Source organism: Dendrobates tinctorius, unplaced genomic scaffold (assembly GCF_039654945.1).
Source record: "Dendrobates tinctorius isolate UK_male_01 unplaced genomic scaffold, ASM3965494v1 ptg000184l, whole genome shotgun sequence".
Classification (NCBI taxonomy): domain Eukaryota; kingdom Metazoa; phylum Chordata; class Amphibia; order Anura; family Dendrobatidae; genus Dendrobates; species Dendrobates tinctorius.
Window position 1 is genome coordinate 12601112 of NW_027361851.1, and position 23208 is coordinate 12624319.

General features: G+C 42.9%; 1 protein-coding gene across 1 annotated transcript; it reads left to right on the plus strand.

The window, feature by feature from the left end:
• Window positions 1-621: 621 nt before the first annotated feature.
• On the plus strand, window positions 622-14959 carry ZNF865 (zinc finger protein 865). Its single transcript, XM_073552108.1, has 2 exons — window positions 622-973; window positions 8875-14959. Exon 2 carries the CDS (start codon window positions 8894-8896, stop codon window positions 11687-11689), a length of 2796 nt encoding a protein of 931 aa, XP_073408209.1. The 5' UTR covers window positions 622-973; window positions 8875-8893; the 3' UTR covers window positions 11690-14959.
• The last annotated feature ends 8249 nt before the right edge of the window (window positions 14960-23208 follow it).

The window sequence follows — 23208 nt, forward strand, 5'->3', positions numbered from 1 at the left end:
TTTATAGTCTAACAGACTATGCAAAATACCTAAATCTTAAAATACCTCAATTTGGATTTTTTCAAACTTTGAGCGACGAGCGGCACGGGTTAACGTCGTTTGATCGAGCTCAAATTTTGGCTATCTCAATATCTGGAAAGGGGAATCGTTTTGTGGGGTCCAGACGGACAAAATTCTGACATTTTTTCCCCCCCCATGTGAGATCCGGTCACCCTACTGTATACCATCGCTGCACGGTGAACCCTGGGCTGCGAATGCACCTCATTATCATCTTATTATTTGGTGCGTTCCGCCAGCCTAACAGAAGGTGCATGTTTTTAGTCACTCCCATTATACACTCCCCAAATCCCCCCACAATCACTCCCATTATACACAGCTGCAACCCCCAATTATGCACCTCCAAACCCGCCCCCATTATGCACCTCCTCTGACTCCCAAAATCACCCCCATTATACACCTCCCCAAATCCCGGCACAACCGCCCCTTATTATACCCCCACCCGCCGGCCCCGCACTTGCAGCTTCTCATTATCACTACTAATGCAGTAATGAGAGCTAGAATTAGATATAGCTTTGAGCGATCACGTGACAGCCGACACGTGTCCAAGTGACGTCATACGTACTCCTCTACCATAGAGGACGGTGTCGGCTTATTCTTCCTCTATCCGCTCCAGACACCATTGGATGTGCGCACGCGCAGTCGCTGACTAGTGTTGTTGATCCGGAAGCAGTAAAAATCCGTGACTTACAGAAGAAGCGTTTTTTTAATGGGGCAGAGAGGAACCCCGTAACCAGCTGCTGAGAGGAGGGAGAGATGGGCTGCGCGCAGCTAGTGGCTGCACACACAGGAGAGGACTCGGCAGCCAGCTGAGGGGCAGCGATGGAGAAGATGACGGAAGGCAGCTGAGCTGGAGCGGGGGTGGGAAGGGCTGCACTCAGGGAGGATTGCACGCCCTCCATGGAGCAGAACAGAAGTGAGTCACATTCGGGGATGTCTCTAGAGGCCCATAAGATTGGGGGAACCATCCCCTAATAAGTGCGGCAGGTGTCCCTAGCTGTGACCTTGTAATAATGAGCTTTACCTGTCTGAGCCTCCTAATCCCCTCTGGTGTCTGTGATCCAAAGTAGATCACACGAAAGCAGTGCGCAGATCCTGTGGGGGAGGGCTCTGCTCGCGGGCCTATCCCGGGGGGGAGGGCTCTGCTCGCGGGCCTATCCCGGGGGGGAGGGCTCTGCTCGCGGGCCTATCCCGGGGGGGAGGGCTCTGCTCGCGCGCCGATCCCGAGGGGGAGGGCTCTGCTCGCGGGCCTATCCCGGGGGGGAGGGCTCTGCTCGCGGGCCTATCCCGGGGGGAGGGCTCTGCTCGCGGGCCTATCCCGGGGGGTGGAGGGCTCTGGTCGCGCGCCGATCCCGGGGGGTGGAGGGCTCTGGTCGCGCGCCGATCCCGGGGGGTGGAGGGCTCTGGTCGCGCGCCGATCCCGGGGGGTGGAGGGCTCTGGTCGCGCGCCGATCCCGGGGGGTGGAGGGCTCTGGTCGCGCGCCGATCCCGGGGGGTGGAGGGCTCTGGTCGCGCGCCGATCCCGGCTGGTAACAGAGCCCAGTCACCGGATATAACCTCTATGACGTCACCCCCAGTCACTAACTCTGTATTTCCAACAGCTCATTCACCAGTGGTTTTCAGCCTGGACGGTTGCATCTTGGCACCGTCCATTTTGAAAACTAATCCCTCAGACATGGATTTCTGGGTGGGACAGAACCACATTTTGAGAGCTATAATTTTTCCATATTTTGGCCCACAGAGTCATATGAGGTCTTGTTCTTTGAAGGACGAGTTGATGTTTTTATTGGTAAAATTTTCGGGCACATGACATTTTTTGTTCGCTTTCTATTCCGATTTTTGGGAGACAAAATAAAAAAAAAAAACAGCAATTCATGAACTTCCTGTGGGGGAGGGGGGGGACGTTTACATCGTTCCATGTGTGATAAAATTGATAGGGCAGTTTTATTCTTTGATCACAAAACTCAAGATAAAAAGCAGACGGCACCGCTGTTACCGTGTGACTTCAAATGATGTGCGGCATACAGAAGCCCAGCAGCTGGGAATCTCGGGTGCCAGACCTGGAAACAGTCAATCCTGGGAATCCATGCAAAGAGAAAAGGTCGCACTCATCGAGATGAAAGTTTCACTGATTTATTGACATATCATAAACATGTCAAGTCGGGGGAGTGACATAAGGAGTTCAAGAAAGGCTGACAACGGCCGTTTCGCGCTGCTCGAGCGCTTCAACGGGTCCGTTTTTTGCGGGACAAGATGACGTTTTCAGCGGCACCATGATTATTTTTGCTCTCATGTTATTCCACTTTTTGTTCGGCACTATGATAATAAAGCATTGTTTTTTGCCTTGGGTTAGTTTTTTTTTTTAATGGTGGTCACTAAAGGGGTTAAGTAGTGGGACAGTTTTATAGGTTGGGTTTTTGCGGGCACGGCGATACCAATTTTGTGTACTTTTATTGTTTAAATTTTATTTTTCATTCAAATATTTATTTAGTGATAGAATATGTATTGATTTTTTTTATTATCTTAGATTTTTTTTAAAATATTTTTACAATTACATTTTTTTTTTTAACCCCTTTACCCCTAAGGGTGGTTTGCACATTACTGACCGGGCCAACTTTTACCATTCTGACCACTGCCCCTTTATGAGGTAATAACTCTGGCACGCTTCCATGGATCCCAGTGATTCTGACATTGTTTTCTCTTGACATTTTGTTAGGGTTGCAGATCGCACTAAATATAAAATATAAGGAAGTGCGATCGCAACCCGGGGTCCACTGTGCAGAGATGGAAAACTGCTGCTCAGTAATGGCGGAGCACTAACTAAACACCGGCGTGCTAACCGCTGACCCGGTGTGTACCGGAGCGAACTCTGTTACCTCACTGAGCCGCTGGAATAAGTGCCGGAGCCTGTTTATCCTCACAGGACTTGGCAGGGGAGCGCTAGTGTAGAGACATAGGACTCTGCCCCAAGGACACAGGGTTAGAGTCCCTCTAGCCCCACTAGCGTTCAGCAACGCAACAGTGATGCCTGGACAGGTGCTTATAGAATGCTGTGCCCTGTTAGCAGTCACAGGGTGCAGCTGACAGTTGCTTACCGCACTAAGTGCTTACAGTGCAGATCTGGTGGACGCCACTAACCTGCCTAGGCTTAGGACTGGAAAGCGCATAAGACGCGCATGGCACCACTCTAACGGATGCTGCTGTACATGCGGTAGCGAGGTGCCCAGAGCAGGATTGCACCGTATGGCGCTGAGTGAGGTGCTGTGAGATGTGGCGCAATACGAAGCCATTAATAGGCTCTGACTCTAAACCCTACAAACATGCGTATCCAAGGGAGGGGTGTTATAATGAGTCAGTCACCAGTTTCATGCATCCATCATCACTCACACAAATAGCATAAAGAGTCTATACTTGCGCATGGCTGAGCGGCCATGCAAACCTTTTATAGCAGCGTCCTTCCGGGACCTTCCTGATGGTACAATCCGCGCTGCTTGAGGACCTGAGCATGTGACCTCCAATGAGAGGTCGTCCCGCGGGCATGCTCAGTAGCCCTAAAGAAGGACTTAGTCCCAGGAGCTGCTTGCTGATGAGCAGTGCAGGCTGCTATTGCTGACCCTGAGATGGCAGCACTGGCCTGATCAAGGCACCGGGAACAACGTCTTTGCTGAGCAGCCTCTTCTGCGGCCGGGACTGAATGGGAGACTGCAGAAGGCAAGGCTCGGGAACCAGACGCCTAACACATATTGTACTTCATGGTAGTGGTAAACTTTCATTTCTATAACTTGTGTTTATTTGTGAAAAAAATGGGAATTTGGCGAAAATTTCACAATTTTCCAACTTTGAATTTTTATGCCCTCAAATCACAGAGATATGGCACACAAAAAACTTAATAAACGTTTCCCACATGTTTACTTTACATCAGCACAATTTGGGAACCAAAATTTTTTTTTGTTTGGAAGTTATAAGGGTTAAAAGTCGACCAGCGATTTTTCATATTTACAACACCATTTTATTTTTAGGGACCACATCACATATGAAGTCACTTTGAGGGGTCTAGATGACAAAATACCCAAAAGTGACACCATTCTAAAAACTGCACCCCTCAAGGTGCTCAAAACCACATTCAAGAAGTTTATTAGCTCTTCAGGTGCTTCACAGGAATTTTTTGAATGTTTAAAAAAAAATGAACATTTAACTTTTTTTTAAAAAAATTACTTCAGGTCCATTTTTTTTTTATTTACCAAGGGTAACAGGAGAAATTGGACTGCAAAAATTATTGTGTAATTTGTCCTGAGTACGCTGATGCCTGATGTGTGGGGGGGAACCGCTGTTTCAGCGCATGGCAGAACTCAGAAGGGAAGGAGCGCCGTTTGACTTTTTCAACACAAAATTGGCAGGAATTCAGATCGGACGCCATGTCACGTTTGGAGAGCCCCTGATGTGCCTAAAGATTGGTAAACCCCCCCCCACAAGTGACCCACTTTTGGAAACTATCAATACAAAAATGGTGGGGGGAACAAGAGGCGCAATAGTGCCCTATCACTAGTGACACTTGAAGTATGAGAGGTATAATACAGTTCCACTCACCTATTCCAGTTGTGTAACCCACAACTGGCTTGAGAGCATATCACAGAATCAGCTGCTGCAGGACCTCCACCAACCACTCGCACGTGGAAAAACCTTCAGAAAGTTGTGGGAAGCAGGGTGTGTTGCAGTCCGCGCTGCCGAGATTCACAAATCACCTGGGATACAAGATGTTGTAGCAGTGTACTCCTTTATTTCCTCCTACGCGTTTCGGCGCCCTTCCTGGCACCTTCCTCAGGGATATCCCTGAGGAAGGTGCCAGGAAGGGCGCCGAAACGCGTAGGAGGAAACAAAGGAGTACACTGCTACAACATCTTGTATCCCAGGTGATTTGTGAATCTCGGCAGCGCGGACTGCAACACACCCTGCTTCCCACAACTTTCTGAAAATTTTGGAAACTAGACCCCCAAGAAACTTATCTAGATATGTGGTGAGAACTTTGAACCCCCAAGGGCTTCACAGAAGTTTATAACGTACAGCCGTACAATTAAAAAATCATATTTTTTCCACAAAAATGATCTTTTCACCCAATTTTTATTTTCCCTAGGGTAATAGGACCCCAAAAGTTATTGTGCAATTTGTTATGAGTACGCTGATACTCCATATGTGGGGGTAAACAACTATTTGGGCGCATTTCAGAGCTCGGAAGGGAAGCAGTGCCATTTAACTTTTTTGTCTGGAATTGCGATTGGACGCCAAATCTCGTTTGGAAATCCCCTGATGTACCCAAACAGTGGAAACCCCCACAAATTACACTGTTTTGGAAACTAGATCCCCCCAAAGAAACTTATCTAGATGTGTGGTGAAAACTTTGAACCCCCAAGGGCTTCACAGAAATTTATAACGTACAGCCTTAAAATTAAAAAAACATATTTTTTCCACAAAAATGATCTTTTCGCCCTCAATTTTTATTTTCCCAAGGGTAACAGGACCCTAAAAGTTATTGTGCAATTTGTCCTGAGTACGCTGATGCCCCATATGTGGGGGTAAACCACTATTTGGGCGCATGGCAGAGCTCGAAAGGGAAGCGGCGCCATTTGACTTTTTTGGCTGGAATTGAGATCGGACGTCATGCCGCGTTTGGAAAGCCCCTGATGTGCCTAAACAGTGGAAACCCCCACAAATGACACCATTTTGGAAACTAGACCCCTTAAGGAACTTATCTAGATGTGTGGTGAGCACTTTGAACCCCCAAGGACTTCACAGAAGCAGGCACTGAGGAAACCGCCTCCCTGCAGGCCCCCGTGGCCATCTTGGATCCAGGGGCCTGCAGGGAAGGAGACCCTCGGACAGCGCAGCACAGCGGTCCGTGACCACCACTGACACATAGTGCCGGGTGTCAGCTGTGATAATCAGCTGACACCCGGCTGAGATCAGCGGCACTCCCCGTCCCCCCCCTTTGATTGCTATGACATACTATTCCGTCCATGGGAATTAAGTCGCAGATTACATGGACGGGATAGTACATCTGATGGCAGAAAGTGGTTAACTTTTTTGCTATGTCCCGTTATGGGATAATGATTTTTTTGCAGGCTGATCACTTCTATAGCATGCAGATAAAGCAGCATCTGCATGCCATAGAAGCTGTCAGTGCACTGACAGGGAGACTTGCTGATCATGCACTGTGCATGATCAACAAGTTTCCTAGCTCTGGTGACCTGGATATCGTCATGACGACATCTGCTCACCATGGCAGCGATTGGGAGGCGTCGTCACGCCTCGGGATCTCGGATCCAAAGACAAAGCGGATGTCAGCCCCTGTGCCGGCTTCCAAAATACTGCGATCTTGTTTTGATCGCAGTATTTTGGGGGTTAAAGTGCTGGGAGCGGTCTGTGACTGTTCCTGGCACCTAGTCCCAGGTGTCAGCTGGCACCCGGCGGCGATCGGCCGCGCACCCCCTGAGAGTGCGGCCGATCGCGATGATGTAATATTCTGTCCATGGTCAAATTGGCCCAAGTCACATTGACGAAATATTACGTGTGATGTCAGAAAGGGGTTACATACCTTATGATTGCAATTGACACCTCCTGGGTCAGGCTGCTAGATGATTGACACATTTCTCCCATAGTGAGAGAGACTTGTCAATCGCCTAGAGTGGTGCTGGAAAGATCCAGCCAGAGACAAGTCTAGTCTGGCTCAGACCCCAGCTATACCCTAGTATAGCTGGAGTCTGAACCTTAGCTTGTTTTTTACGGGATCCATTAGATTTGTTAGTGGCAATATTTTGGTGTACATATAACTAAATTTATTTATAGCTCTTTATGGGAAGAAAGCAGTAAAAGAAAATTCTGATAGGTTATAGTATATGTAAGACCCAAGTGCTATTATTACGTTTCTGGCTGCCAAAGAGACCAATCAGAGAGTGCCAATGGCCTGACAGAGGTAGTGATATTGCTATCACATAGATCTACATAGTATTTGTAAAGGTAAGATACTTTAATGCAGCACTCCAACATTTTGCTTTTTCGGCTCTGGAGTGGTCCTTGCCTGAGGTTTTATACTCTCCTTTCGGCATGTTCACCTTTTTTGGTGCGGCTCCTGCAACATCCTCTTGTGACCGTTACTTCTGAAATTGCTTCACAAGTGCGCAATGCAAGTCTGAGAATGAGGCTCTCATAGATTTGTATTGAGTTGTGACCTCTGGCTCTCTCCATTAAACACCAGAGCGATCCGACAAGTCACAAACTTCTGAAGACCGCCAGGAGCTGTGACAATAGAAGGTGAAGATGCCAGCAGATAATTATGAGTAGGCAAGGACCTTAGATTAGAAGCATCACACCAGCTGTAAAAAAAAAACACTAGTGATGCTTTGAATGAAGCTTTTTTTTCCGTAATTATATTTTCAGACTATAGGACGCATCTCACTATAAAATGCAGGTTTAAGCAATAGAAAGTGTGAAAAACTACTACTATAAGCACACAGCTCTGATACACAGTGTCACCATATTTTCAAGTTCCTTCTAGGCATGAGATTAATCACTTGACCTTGAAGGTCCTTCTGCATGGAGCACTCAGGAAGTGTAGCTCCATGCAGGTCCGTGTTAGCTTTCTCTCGAATAAGTAAGAAATTGGATCCATCTCACCCGCGTTGAAGTAGCCAGAGAATCGTCCGCTCAGATGAAAATATCACTCCTGCTCAGTTGTAGCAATAAGCAATAGGAAAAGATATAGCAATCCAGATTTTTTTTTTTTATAAATTATCTCAGAATATTCACAGCATTATAGAAAAAAATCAATGAGTAAGGACAGAGATTCAGACTGAAACATGTAGGAAAAACTCACGTTTATTTTTCTCTATAGTATTGGGAATGTTCTGTTTTTATTCAGTTCTACCAATAATTTTTTTTTTTTTTTTAAACATTTTTTTTAATCTAAAAAACGGCTGGATATCTGTCACGGTTCCACCCCTCAGTGTGGCTGGGATGCGGTTACTGACAGCTTGGCTAGCCAATCTGGTACAGGGGCGGGCTGAGCTGTAAGTGTGTTGATTGACAGCTTGACCAGTCAATCTGAGACTGTGAGACGTCGGCTGTCTCCATGTGTTCATTATTCCAGTTAATGGCAATGCTTCTTAACTGAGCTGAGTTTCCCAGAACACTGCCAGATGTACATTCATCTTGTGAGGTTTGTGCTATCCTGTGTCTTGAGTTCTGTTTGCTTAATCTGTTGCCTGATCTTGGACTTTGCTCTGACCATCCGCCTGTTTAACCCCTTCAGCTCTGAACCGTTATCCTCCCAGCACTGTGACCTCAGCACATTACCTGACTATGCTTTTGTCTCTTTGTTCTGTTTGACGTTCCCTCCTGGCTTCTGACTTTGGACTCCTTGACGACGCTAACGCACGGCTTGGCCGTGAGAAGTGCCTAGCTTCACAATATCCCTACCTTTTTCTACAGTTTTCTCTCTTGCCCTGCGCTGATCACACAGATCACTGTGGAAAAGGAGGAAACAGAGCAGTTTTCTGAGTGATTGGGAAGAACGCTGCATTTTCAACGATCACAAGAATCTACAGTACCTTCTAACAATAGAACGCACACTTTTTTTTAAGCAGAAATATTGTCCAAAAAGTATGGTAATCTTTTATATTGAATGCATAGGAGCACATAATTGCATGAGTCATCAATTGGTGTTTAAAAAGATCAATACATAAGGAGAAATGCAAAGAAATAATACTAATATTTATTAGTGAAATGATAATCTAGAATGTAACACTTTATATTTTTCATTTTTAGGAAAGTGAACACTGATGACATGGAAGGTAATGTTGGAGATGAAGGGATTCACTTTCAAAGCTATCCTTTTGATTTCCTAGAATTTCTTAATCATCAGCGCTTCGAACCGATGGAGATTTATAGCCACCATGAGCATACCAAGGCTGCGACTGTTCTGACCTGTACTTTGCCTTCATATGAATGCAACGCTCAAAACCACAGTACTAATATACAGCTAACTACAGATGGTGCTTCTAAAACTAAAGAGTTAAAATTAGAAGTTCAGTCTGCTTTCTCTACAACTAAAAAGTCTGACACTGGACATTTGCAATGCAGCAATCACCCTTCAGTGCCCAGCACTCATGCTGTCCTCAATGGACCATTTAATGCACAGCAGTGGGGAACAGTAGGACTTTCTAGCCAACAGCTTCTTGGCAAGAACATAAAGCATTCCATTCCAGTGACCCAGGAAGCACAAGGTGAAAAGGATGGTAAACACTGTTTTCAACGACAGAATTATCTAATTGATCACTTTACTTGTGCAGTATGCCAAAAATCCTTTAAACGGTCATCACAACTAATGCAGCACATGCGTGTTCATACTGGGGAGAGACCACATGAATGCAATATTTGTGGTCGATCATATAATAATATATCTAGTCTAATAAGACATAGGCACTGCCATATACAGGGCACAGAAGCTGAAGGTACCAGTACAGTATTGGCAATGGACATTGAAACGGCGGTTGCAACTGCTGCAGTGGCAGCTACGATGACAGAGTCACAACCAAGCTGTGTTGATAATCCTGCAGCTGAGTTAAAAGCGAATGTAACAGTACACCAAGATGGTCCATTTACTTGCAACATGTGCTGGAAAGTGTTCAAAAAGCAAAGTCATCTTCACCAGCACCTAATTATTCATACTGGTGAGAAGCCTTTTAGCTGTACTGTATGTGAAAAAAGTTTCAATCGGCGTGAAAGCTTAAAACGTCATGTAAAGACACACTCAAATTCCCTTAAAGTTTATTGTGAAGTATGTGGTAAAGCATTCCGAGATACTACATACCTGTTGAGACACCAGGCAGGTCATACAAGTAAAAGGACAGACCATAATTGTGATGTCTGTGGAAAGTCATATGGTACTACGCAGACCCTTTTAAGACACAAGCAGTTGCATGTGCAAAATAGTCCTTTAATACAGCCACTTTTGCAAACATCACTTAATGAGAACACCAAACAACCCATTGCATCAGCTTCGTTGGAGGCAGCATCTTTACTTTCTACTAATGTTGTCCAGACGGGTCAAGGGTGTATGAGTGTTATCGAAAGAATTGGATCTGTATTGGGGCATCCTTCTATCAGGAGGCAATCATCTCTATCAATTAATACAAGCAAAAACTTCTGCTGTAATATTTGTGGCCGTGGCTTTGGTAGAAGAGAAACTCTAAAACGCCACGAACGTATTCATACTGGAGAAAAGCCACATCAGTGTTCAGTTTGTGGAAAAAGGTTTAGAGAATCTTTTCATCTTACTAAACATCATGTAGTTCACACGCGAGAACGTCCTTACAAATGTGAGTTATGTGGAAAAGTTTTTGGTTACCCTCAAAGCCTAACAAGACACAAACAAATCCACAGGCTTCAGTTGCCACGTAATGTGCAAGCTGGAGACCTCACTCCTGATCATCTACCTTTTGGGTGCACAGATTGTGGTCAGAAGTTTCCAGATTCTTTTCACCTCGTGAACCACAAAGAGCTTCATATGAATGACAAGCCCTATGTTTGTGACATTTGCAGAAAATGTTTTGGCTTCATTGAAAATTTAATGTGGCATAAACTAATTCACCAAACAACTACAGAATGTCTGATCCCAGTAAACCAGTGTCAAGAAGCAACAGAAAGCAATCAAAATAACTGCATGCAGAACGGTGTAACAAGTTCAATGGCAACAATAAATGAAATTGCACTCCCAGATGTGGCTACCATGACCTATACTTCTGAGGAGCATCCTATGATTCCGAGTGGTGAGCGGTTCTCTTGCAGTATTTGTGGCCAGACTTTCAAGCATTTTTTGGCTTTGGTTACCCATAAATATGTACACTTGGTTAGACGAACTACGTCCTGCAGTGTATGTGGACAGAGCTTTACAGGAGCATATGACCTGCTCCTTCATCGTCGCAGCCACCTTCAAAAAAGACACTTTACGTGCTCTATTTGCGGAAAGCGGTTTTGGGAAGCTGTTCTTCTTATGCGGCACCAGCGTTGTCACACTGAAGAACTTCCTTACCGCTGCACTGTTTGTGGGAGAGGTTTTTTACATTCCTGGTATCTTCGTCAACATAAAGTGGTGCATACTGGTGAACGTGCATACAAATGTGCTTTGTGCAATAAACGTTTTGCCCAGTCATCAAGTTTAGCAGAGCACCAACGGCTGCATACTGTGGCTCGTCCTCAACGATGTCCAACATGTGGCAAGACTTTTCGCTATCGATCCAATCTTATAGAACACCAAAGAGTGCACCTTGGCGAAAAGGTTTATCGATGTGATCAGTGTGGCAAGAGTTTCTTTTACATTTCATCAATTTTGCGGCATCAGAGATCTCATGATGCCAAACAGGATCTTCGCTGCTCTTGTTGTTTGAAACTCTTTAAAGATCCAAAGTATTTTAACAAACACATTCAGACACATCAAGGAGGTCGTCCCTTTAGATGTGGAACCTGTGGTGAAGCTTTTAGTAATACTTATGGACTAAAGAAACATCGCCAAGAACATAAAGTAGAAAAGTTTGCTGCTGTAGCTTTACATGCTGAAGGAGAGAACACTTCAGCATTGTAAACATGATTCCTATTATTGAAGCAGTTGTTACTTTTATCATGAGCAGAATAATTACTGCATTCTAGCTATTTGTGGTTGCACCCATGTTAACTGTGCTAAGGCATTTGCTTCTTCGAAATTAGGTATTCAAAGAGGTGGACACATTTTGAAGATACCTTGTATGTTAAATCATCTGGAAGTTTTTCAATGAATGTTTCTTTCCAGTGAATTATGTAATCTACAGATTTTTAAATGTATTAATAATTTAAAGGCTTTGAACACTTTTGGAGGCCTTTTCTTTACTTAAATGTACAGGATGGGCCATTTATATGGATACACCTGGATGGACCGACTTCAAAATGGCCGCCATGGTCACCACCCATCTTGAAAAGTTTCCCCCCTGTGATATACTAATATGCCACAAACAGGAAGTTGATATCACCAACCATTCCCATTTAATTTAGGTGTATCAATATAAATGGCCCACCCAGGTCTAACCTAATAAATGGCCCACCCTGTATATTTTTTGGCTAAAAAAACATTTCCTATCGTGTTTCATTAAAAATTTGCTTTGCCTGAATTCTACCTCAACCATTTATCACATTACATTGCCAGTTATAGAATGGCATTAACAGTGAAATGAGTAGTGTGTTTGTCTTTTCATCTTTTTCCCTGAATGACCTTTTAAGCGGATTTATTACCAAGTGATATGTCATAAATTCATATTACAAAAATGCTTTAAAACCCCAAAGATACATACATTTAAAGAGATTCTCTGGGAAAATAAAAACAATGAAAATATCATTCTAAATACATTTCTAAATATCATAAATTAGCAAATCGAACCTATTTTGTCAAGGGTGATAATTGATAGAATTTTAAAGTGGTCACTGTCTTCTTACATTGAAACTTGTCTTATAACTTGTCCTAGAATGTTACTTGGTAGGTGCCTGTGTGCTTGGGCCACTCTGACCTGGAAATGGATTGACGATATGTGCTATAGGATGTGGGTAGGTCATATAGCCACTAGCAATTAAAGAAGACAAGGTGGACAGCGGTGTTAGCCTCTTTTTAAGCCACCACAAAGACAAACCAACCAGTATTGACGGGTTCAGACAATAGACTTATGTATGGGAGCCCGAGACAACTGATTGACGGATAAATATTGATCTGGCATGTCTGATTTCGGATCAGGGCTGTGGAGTTGGTAATCCAAACCTCTGACACCTCAATATCCCTGACTCCAAAACTCCGACTCCACAGCCCTGCCTCACTACTGAGCCTGTACATAAAGTGCAACAAAGATTCATCTCAACTAAAAGCCCAGACCCTTAGATCAGGAACAGAACAGACATTTATAGGGCATTTTATAACTTTCTCAAATTATAAAAATATTTACAGCCCCTCCTGCATTGAATTACTGAACCCAATTTATAATATATTTTAGAAGTCTTGAGTTGGTTCATTTTATTCCGACTCCGCCAAAATGGACACCGACTCAGACTCCACAGCCCTGCTTCGGACTGTCGATTGTACTGTCACCTGGAGATAAACCGTCGCCAGACATGTCTGCCGACTGTTCTCTCCTAGAGAACACAGGAGCACTTGGCTGATTGAGCACTCTTGTGAAGTGATTAGCAAAACCAACTTTCAGCCGACAGCCTAAGCACCTCTGTCTCTCCAGTAATACATCAGAGTATCCAATGAGGGCACACAGTGTTCTGTGAGAATAACAAAATTGTGGCCATTTAAATGTACTACAGAGATTACTTCCCTAGACAAAAGTGGTGTGATTTGCTAATTAAAGAGGACCTTTCATCAAATTTTTCATTCTGAATTGAACACACAATGTAATAGAGGCTACAGAGTGGAATATAACTTTTGTTTTTCACTTTTCCATTATGTAGATATTAGCAATCAAAGTATTTGGCATCTCATTAGTTCACATCCAAGTGGGTGTTATCAGAGTTTTCACTGTGGGTGTGTACTTCTAGTATGCTGACCAATTATCAGCAGGAAAGAGCTCGCCACCACCATATCTTACAGCAGATTTCTCAGTGTATGAGAGGCATAATTTCAGATAGCCTTGATCTCCTAATCTGACATATTGCATTGATATAATGACACACTGCTTTGATCTCATTGTAGAGTGATTACAAGTTGATAGTGTTCTTATAAGTGTGATACTGATACATCTCTGGACAGGCATTGTTGGAGATGGGACAGTACAGCAGAGCTGACAGTACTAGAAGAGAAGGTCTGATGGAATGTTTTGTAATCTGACACAGTTAAATTCAGCTGCACTGCCTCCTCCACCTCTAAGGACTAGGGATGAGTGAACATGCTTGATAAGGTGATATTCAAGCATGCTCGTGTGCAAATAAGTGTATCTTCAGCATGCTTGAATACTATATTTCAGTCGCCATGACTGCATGTGTTGCTGCTGTCACATTCACTCATCACTTCTAAGGACCTTATCTGAAAGATGTTAACCCATCTGTGCTTTCTAATCATGTTGAAGATTAGACCATAATTTCAAGCTGTTTGCCATATGATAAAATCTACTTTAAGCTATTATGGTGCATTGATCTTCTTTCCTTCGAGTTTTGCTGCATGCTTATGATTGGTTAGCATTATACAGGGAGAAGAGCTACACGCCCTCCATAAAAACTCTGAAAACATCCACTTGGTCTTAAAAGCTTAACTCATAAGGTTCCAAATACTTTGATTACTAATATTTCTGCAATAGAGAAGAGAAATTAAAAAAAAAAGTTTCCACTACTACACCATGTATCCAGTTCAGCAAGAAAATTTGGTGAATGTAATTTTGTTCTCTACTTCGTGGGGAAACATTTTGTACACTATTTGGATATCCCCTTTTTAAATACTTTACTTCCCAGTATAAAAGAAAAAACATACCATCTGTCCCGGCTTTTCCAGTGATGACCACACCGGTGTTCGCGTGACAGCTGAAGGGCTCACAAGGCATAACAATCAGCGGTCCCTAATATAATTCTTATTCTTGCCTTGGATTTTTGAGTTTTGTCAGAAGGAAGTGTGAGTGAAGTAGCCCATTAGCCACTGGCTGCAGTGGACATGTGGAATAACAATGTCACATGAGCAGTGGAATACCCAATGCCGATATTTTTGGAATAGTGCCAGTGTGGGAGATGACTCTATTTTTTTGTTTTGTTTTATCATTTACAATTGTAATACGGTATTTAAGAGAGTGTTGTCCAGGTAGGGGAAGAGGACAACCCCTTTAAATAAATAAAAATGTACCCAAATGTCTTCATAGCTCTTGATTTATGAATATATATAATATATCTGACATACCAAATATAAGTATAAACTTTAACAGAATGATATATATCTAAGGCTTGATTTATACTAGCATCATGGCTTCAGTTCTATTGACATTCATACTGACTTTTTACTTATCAATTTGCTATAACATTAAACAACCGACAGGTTGACATTACAACTGCAGCTAATATAATTGACAGGATAAATTTAAATTCAAGTCACCTCTTGAAACTATTCCTCATATGCAGTGGATAGTACTTAAAGTAGTTCAAAGGTGGACAAATAATCCAGCGATAGGCTCTTAAATGTCCAAGACTCATTGATGCATTTGGATAGTGAAAGCAAGAATGTTGGATCTGGTGTAAGAGCTGCCATACTCAAATTTTGTAACAATGCGTTTCGATTGCTGGACTGTGATTGAAATGCGTTGCTTATTTTTTCTGTGAGACAAGTGGAATTTTAATCATGAGTAACCCCTTAACCGCCGATGCACCTTTTTAATGGCAACAGTTAAGGGTACTTATTCCTCAGCGCCGCTTTTTAACAGGGTTGAGAAATAAGTGTATAGTGCGCCCCCCCCCCAACGTCAGAAATTCACCGGGGACTGGCTACTGAGGGTAGAGGAGACCCCGGAGAACATAATTTGGTTTGGATTTTACCAACCCCAGTGGGCGACCGGAAAAGTGCTGATATAAAGTTGACATGTGGGAAATGTTATTTATTAACTATTTTGTGTGACACCACTCTGATAAAAGGGTACAAAAATTAAGTTTGAAAATTGCAAAATTTTCTGAATTTTTGCCAAATTTCAGTTTTTTTCATAAATAAACACAAGTTATATCGAAGAAATTTCACCACTAACATGAAGTACAATAAGTCCTGAATAAAAGAGTCTCAATCAGCGGGGTCCGTTAATGCGTTCCAGACCTATAACTTCATAAATTGACAGTGGTCAGAATTGTACAAATTGGCTTGATCATTAAGTACCAAATTGGCTCTGTCACTAAGAGGTTAAATAAAGTCGAAAATGAGCCTCTTTTTACATCCGGAAAAATCCCTTTAATGTTATAGTTAATTGCTGTATAATTGGGCCTTTTAGATTTAATATTTAACATATTTAATATTGATATTAGCCTCACTAAAAATACTGTAAATCCCAATAATTTGGCATAATTTCTGAACACAAGGGAGGATAACCATATGAAATGTGACAAATTCATTTTTTACAAGTCATTATTAGGTCAGCTATCATTACTTGGCTATGGTAGGGGAAAATTTAACTTATTAGAATTCAAAAAAATTTACAGATACAGGTAAAAAAAACCTTACAACTATTTCAAGTTTATTTTTATGGAGCTGCTATTTAAAGACAATGTACACCTTTAGCAAGAAAACATAATTTTTATATGCTAGTGATTACCTTGCATTAAAAAGTTTTATCTTATTTACTAATTAATTTCTAAACACCTGATGCACTTTGTAACTGTAATGAAACGAGAGCTGGGGGGGATACAGATGTGCCCTGTCGTCACCAATCTGTGACGGAGCTTACACAGTCACATCTCTCTGACGCCATCCTTACCCTCAGGTCAGTCAGGGAACTGCACCTTGGATAAGTAAACAATCCTACAAACAAGCGGAAGCAAATGCCAAATATTTGAGAAAAACTTCACATACTTTATTGAACAAATACAGTACAACACATTTTAAAAGATAGGGGATACAGATGCAAAAATCTACATTCACATGACATACAGTATATTATCTCATAAAATAAGTACTGTATGATATTTATACTGTTAGAAATATAGACCCATTGTTTCACATATAATGGATGGTAAAACTTAGTAGTGTAAGGATCACATAAATTTAAATAGATGAACAGGGAATTCTGAGGGGAATATAGGCTGGCTCTTGCAACCAAGTTATCAAATATTACGGTAATTGTTAAAGTCAATCCCATAGAATACCCTGGACATATCAGTTTCCCTTCCTTTAAGATAATGATGCTCACATGATAGCTATGAACGGCTTTATTAACTTATTGTTATCCCAAATATGATAAACTGCCAAGTGCTCACTATGGGTTCAATACCATAGCTAGGGAGCGAGTAGTGATGCAGTGTGCAAATAAGCAGATGGTGCAGAGAGAGGAGGGCAGCTCATGGAGATAAATTATACATGACCTGTGGATGCAGCACGGAGCCCTGATGCACGTTTCGCCTTCGCTTTTTCCTGGGGGGGGTTCTGTGCGAGGGGTAGGTTGGTGTATGGTCCTTTTATATCATGTGTTTTCAGTGGTGGCAGCGGCATAATTGTGGCGCTTCCATCGACTAGTACCGGATGCAGCGTCACCGCAGATCAACGTTTTGCGTTACTAATCCACTCCCCCTTCCGATGTGTCAGACAGAGGGGCACAGCCAGCAACGACTCGGACGCGTCTCTATATATATTGTGGTGTAGTGACCACTGTGTCCACTAGGGGGCGCTGTGTGGGTGTCCCAGGACAGGCGTATAAGCATTTCCATTGTCCTAATAGGTGTAGGATGCTGAATGATCGTAATGTATCTCAAGGTGGTGGCCTTGAGATGGAGATTGATGCGTGTGTTGAGCAGCAGTGATACTGCTGAGGTGCTGTGGCAATGTGTCAGGGAGAAGTCTCCAGGTAACTAGGGAAACGGGCGACCTAGTTACCTACAAATTCACCCAGAGGGTGTGTTTAGTACACTATAGTAAAAGACTGAGTGTGTGAAGGACCTGTGATGAGGTCATAGCCATGTGATCTGGTGAGCGTGGCTACGGACCATATATGGTGGCCAGGGTAGGTCACAGGTGGTGAATGCAGGGACCCGATTGGTCCATTTGGAAGGTCTCGTGTGGACGCTGTGTTTAATGGCTGCAAGTGTCTGACAGTTCCCAGGGAGAGGCAATGAACGTCTGCCATATGGATGAAGCAGCCATGAGGTAAAACCCTGACGGGGTGAGAACTGTGAAGCTAGAAAGCCTGCGCATTGGACATTTGCATAACCTGTGTGAGTACAGGATAACCAGAGTGAAGCTCTGTAATGGACGCTAAGCTGTTGTATATTGCTGCTGTGGGTTTATGATGGAGGAATAAACCGCATGGACTATGTTATGGTTTATGAAAACCCGGTGCCATATGTGTTTTATTCGCTGCCAAGCAAGTGATCCCCTATCTGAATGACAGTGCTACCTCACAAAATATATACATACATATATACAGTACGTACCAAAAGTTTGGACACACCTTTTCATTCAAAGAGTGTTCTTTATTTTCATGACTATGAAAATTGTAGATTCACTCTGAAGGCATCAAAACTATGAATTAACTCAAGTGGAATTATATAATTAACAAAAAAGTGTGAACAACTGAAAATATGTCTTATATTCTAGGTTCTTCAAAGTAGCCACCTTTTGCTTTGATTACTGCTTTGCGCACTCTTGGCATTCTCTTGATGAGCTTCAAGAGGTAGTCATCGGAAATGGTTTTCACTTCACAGGTGTGCCCTGTCAGTTCATAGCTATCATGTGAGCATCATTATCTTAAAGGAAGGGAAACTGATGTCCATGGTATTCTATGGGATTTACTTTAACTTGGTTGCAAGAGCCAGCCTATATTCCCCTCAGAACTCCCTGTTCATCTATTTAAATTATGTGATCCTTATTCTTATACCTAGTTTTACCATCCATTATATGTGAAACAATGGCTTTATATTTCAAACAGTATAAATATCATACAGTACTTATTTGGTGAGATAATATATATCTCCTGTGCATGTAGTTTTTGTATCTATTCCCACTATCTTTTAAAATGTATTCTACTGTATATGTTCTATAAAGTATGTGAAGGTTTTTCAAATATTTGGCATTTGCTTCCGCTTTGTTGTAGGATTGTTTATGATATTGGAAGTGCCATTAATCTAGGCCCAATAATTATTTTACCTAGGATAAGTAGTTGCCGGAGAGGCTGCCCTGTTACGTACTGGTTATCGAGGCACTCTGCAGTGAGGGCGGCATATATATATATCACCAGGCCGGGAATATATATATAAACTTCTGGTCCGTCACTGTCATGATCCACCAATAACACCAGAATGATATGCTGCCACCAGTTCCTCTTTAGACATAAGCCCGGTCCATTAACAAGCTTATATCAGGTCAGAAACCAACCCCGGGTAGCGTATATGTACTAGCCGGACTCAAGGACGTAGGAAATTGGGTTTTGAGATAAGAGGAGCCCCAAATTAATATTTTAATTGCCGTAAGGCGCACTGGAGATAATACAAATATATACAGAGGAATATACAGATATTACAGTCAGAAGTACAGATAAAGGTAGGGGATTGCAGTTAGCTGTATGTGTCACGTTACTGTTTCTTATAACGTGGACCAAGGGAAGCTCTCGAGTCCACAGGTACTTTCTTAGTTTCTGGTCTGTCTCCACGCATGATGTGACGCGGCTTCCGTGGCAGAACAATTACACTGGCTAAAGGTGTGTATCAAGCTTTTAACCCCTAGCTTGCCCTCTCCCATATTTGCCACCATTTCTATAGGTCGGACTGAAACACCCTCCCTTTATCTCCTAGCTGAAATATTTCCCAATATCTAAGATGGGTCATGACTTCCTATTGGGAGGTCCAAACAGGACGACTGACGTCTTAATGGGTTCGTTGCAGCTGGACCGATATGGAGAGCCCAAATATGGGTTGGCTAAGTGGTTCTGGAGAGCCAGTCTCGATAGCTCAGTATCTGGGACAGCTAGAGAATGATGAGACCCAGGTGTATGTGCTGAAGGCTCCCAGGATTCTGGTGGTATATTGGACTTAACCCTGAGATGCATAGTACTCTCATAATTCATCTCTAGGTGTCAGTGCTCAACTGTCTATGGTTTCCATTGATAGCTGATTGATGTTGGCCGCCTTGCACAAAAGAGAGCAGGGGATAAGAGCTCTGTTCCTCCTCATCGTAATTAACACACAGCCTCTAATTCTCTGGCCACATGGCATGTTCCTGTTCTTTTGGGAATGTGTACTTATCCTATGGGTGGGGTCACAGTTCCGGGAGCAGAAGGAGATCTCTGGTTAATATATTGGGCCTGAATTAATGAATCCAAAGTGGAGTCTCCTTCGTCCCTCACAGTAACCTTTCAAACTTGACTCATGTGGGATGTCCCTCCCAGTAATCATGCTGGAGCTATGACTATTGTATCCAGAAAGCGGCTATCTCGCCTTGCTTGATGAACCAGCAGAGATTAATTTTTTTACTTCAATCTTCTGCACACATCAATCAAAATAAGGATGAGATATGCATTGCTAACATGCGTTGCTAAATAATGCATTGCACCTCACATCCCCATAGCAGCGCATAGCATCCTTAATTTGCATAAACAACGATAACACTTGCGCTCCATAAGCGCATGCGCGGTGACCTACGTCACTCCTTGGTCAAATGATCGACCTACACACTACAGTCTTTGCTGACATTGTGGGCACGTCAGCACCCTTTCTGCACATGCGCCGACGGCCCACATCACTTCCTGTACACGTGATCAGCCGACACACTATGTCAGGGTGAGTGCACACAGTGCGGATTGAGCTGCGGATTTGCAGGTAAATCCGCAGGTAAAATTACCTGCGGATTAGCCTGCGGTTTGCCACCTGTACAATGGAACAGGTGTCAAACCGCTGTGGAATCCGTAGCAAGAATTGACATGCTGCAGATTTAAAACTGCAGCAAATTCGCGTGGAAAAATCCGCAGCATGTGCACAGCGGTTTTTAAAAGCCATTAGCTAACATAGTACTGTACATTGCGGATCTGCAGAGGATCCGCAGAGGCAAATCCGCTGCAGATCCGCAGCAAGATCCGCACTGTGTGCACACACTGACAACCACTCTCGGACACTCCATGCTTGAACACTGATGTGTCAGCATCCACCTCTGCGCCACCAATGGATGTGAGCTTACTCACCTATGTACAGATAGTCATCATTCATGTATATTGCGTTCTGGTCCGCACAGAACATCCGTCCCCTTACAGAGCTGACTGTACGCTACTAACTCCAGGCAACTTCCGGAACAGACCACTGTATTTAACGTTATGTGGTAATATACAGTCTTTATGAACACCATTACGGGCTAATGTATCAATACCTTTAACACTGATATCTCTCTGAATCATCTTTTCAGTTCCAGCACAGGACCCAACAAGACCAGTTTATCTCTTTGGGGCATGTCCATTTCTTAATTCAACACAGGGGAAATATAGTGCCGTATGTATACGAATTTTTTTCTAGCCTAAGCAAAATACCTTGCCTATGCCAAATATTTGGAATGTCATTAACCACAGCGGAATATTACCATACAGCCTGTTTTTAGCTGATATTTCTGTATCTCTCACCTGATATATTGCATCGTGCTAACAACTGCCACACTACAGGGACATAACTGTCTATAACTTTGTTGCATCATTTTCTGGGTAAGGTCACTCTATAACCTACCAATATTATAACATAAAATGAATGTTTTTCTTCTCCTTTGACTTGAGCCTTCTCTTATCATGTCACACCCTTTATGTAATCAATGGTCCCAGGCATTACTTTGAATTGCTCATTTCTTGACATATAATATATTTACAATTCAAATATAATACATGTAAATTAAATGTAAATATTCTAAATCCGTTTTCTAAAAATTCTCACTTTATACTTTTTTGGTTTTTCCAGCGACTGTGTGATCAAGGCCATTAATTGGCCGAAACATTATATTTGACTGTCGCTTCACCAGTTTGTCTGTTGCCTCATCAAAATCTGTAAATAAACTCTCACTTCAAGCATATTTTTTCAACACAGACGTGTGCAGTGATTACTTGGATTCTAGCCTACTACAGACTGACAAATTCCTCCTAGAATAGTTTTAAAAAAGAATATACGTATTATAAGGTCTCAATCAGTATAGAAATCATACAAGGATCTAATGTATTATATATTAAAAAAAGAGAACTTTATTAACCCCTTAACGACCACCGATACGCCTTTTAACGATGGTACTTTTTACAGGTACTTATTCCTCAGTGCCATTTTTTAACGGCGCTGAGAAATAAGTGTTGGAAAATTTCCAGGGTCTTGGCTACCAGGGGTAGCTGAGACCCCACAGAACATGAACTCCTCTGATATGATCTATCATATCAGAGGAAAGAGAAATGGGGTTCCCCGTGCCTCTGCCATCCCCGGACCCCCCTGCTCTGTTCCCCAGCCCTTCGCATCATTTTTCTGGAAGAAAATGGCGGGCGCATTTTCATGCGCCCGCCAGGATCTGCAGCCGGTAGATTTTTCCTATTGGTTAATTTTGATCACTGTAATAGGGTCTATAACAGTGATCAAAATAAAAAAATTGTAAGTCAAACCTCCCTTTGTCATCCCCTTAGTTAAGTATAAACAATAAAATATTTTCCATTCTTTGCAGATAGGGTTGGGCTAGGGTTAGAGCTAGGGTAAGGGTTGTGTTGAGGTTACGGTTGTGTTGGGGTTGCAGTTGTAAGGCTATGTGCACACAGTGCAGATTTGACTGTGAATTTTTTCTGCACAAAAACCGCAGCTCTTGGCAGAAAACGCAGGTCTCTTGTTGCTGCGGTTTTGCCTGCGGTTTTTGAAGCAATGGAGACCTATAAAGTTTTTACAAACTTGATTGGAGAAAAAAAAAAAATGATGTCACTTCCTTGTCCAGCCCCTTCTTCCAATCTCCATCTTGCCAAATAACACAATGAGTGGAGGGGAAAATGATCAGCAGAGCGCCCAGCGCACTGAGCAGCAGGGCACCCAGCAGAGCGCCCAGCGCACATTAGAGCACAGCGCCCTTCTACGGCTCCGCAGGCCCAATAGAATTCGGATTCTTGAGTTCCTGCTGAATATCTTCAATTGCGTCACACAGCAAGTAAGCAAAAGTAATGTAGATGTCAAAAAGTACTGACATGTCTTTGGCTAGGTTCACATTGCGTTTCAGCAGCCCGATCAATCCATGCAAATGGACTGCGATACCACCACTTATTTATGACTGCATTATGTGATTCCACTAGTGCAGATGCTGCATCTGCAACAGCAGTGACAGACGGACCCTCGGATGCTGCAGACCGTGTGTGAGGGTTCCGTCACAGAATGACAGCACAATGCAAATGCTGGATTCACATTGCGTCGTGTGTTTAACGCATCTGTTACATT

What these genes read in the sequence shown, in the direction of transcription:
- ZNF865 (XM_073552108.1), top strand. Translation starts at nt 8,894, where the DNA reads ATGGAAGGTAATGTTGGAGATGAAGGGATTCACTTTCAAAGCTATCCT.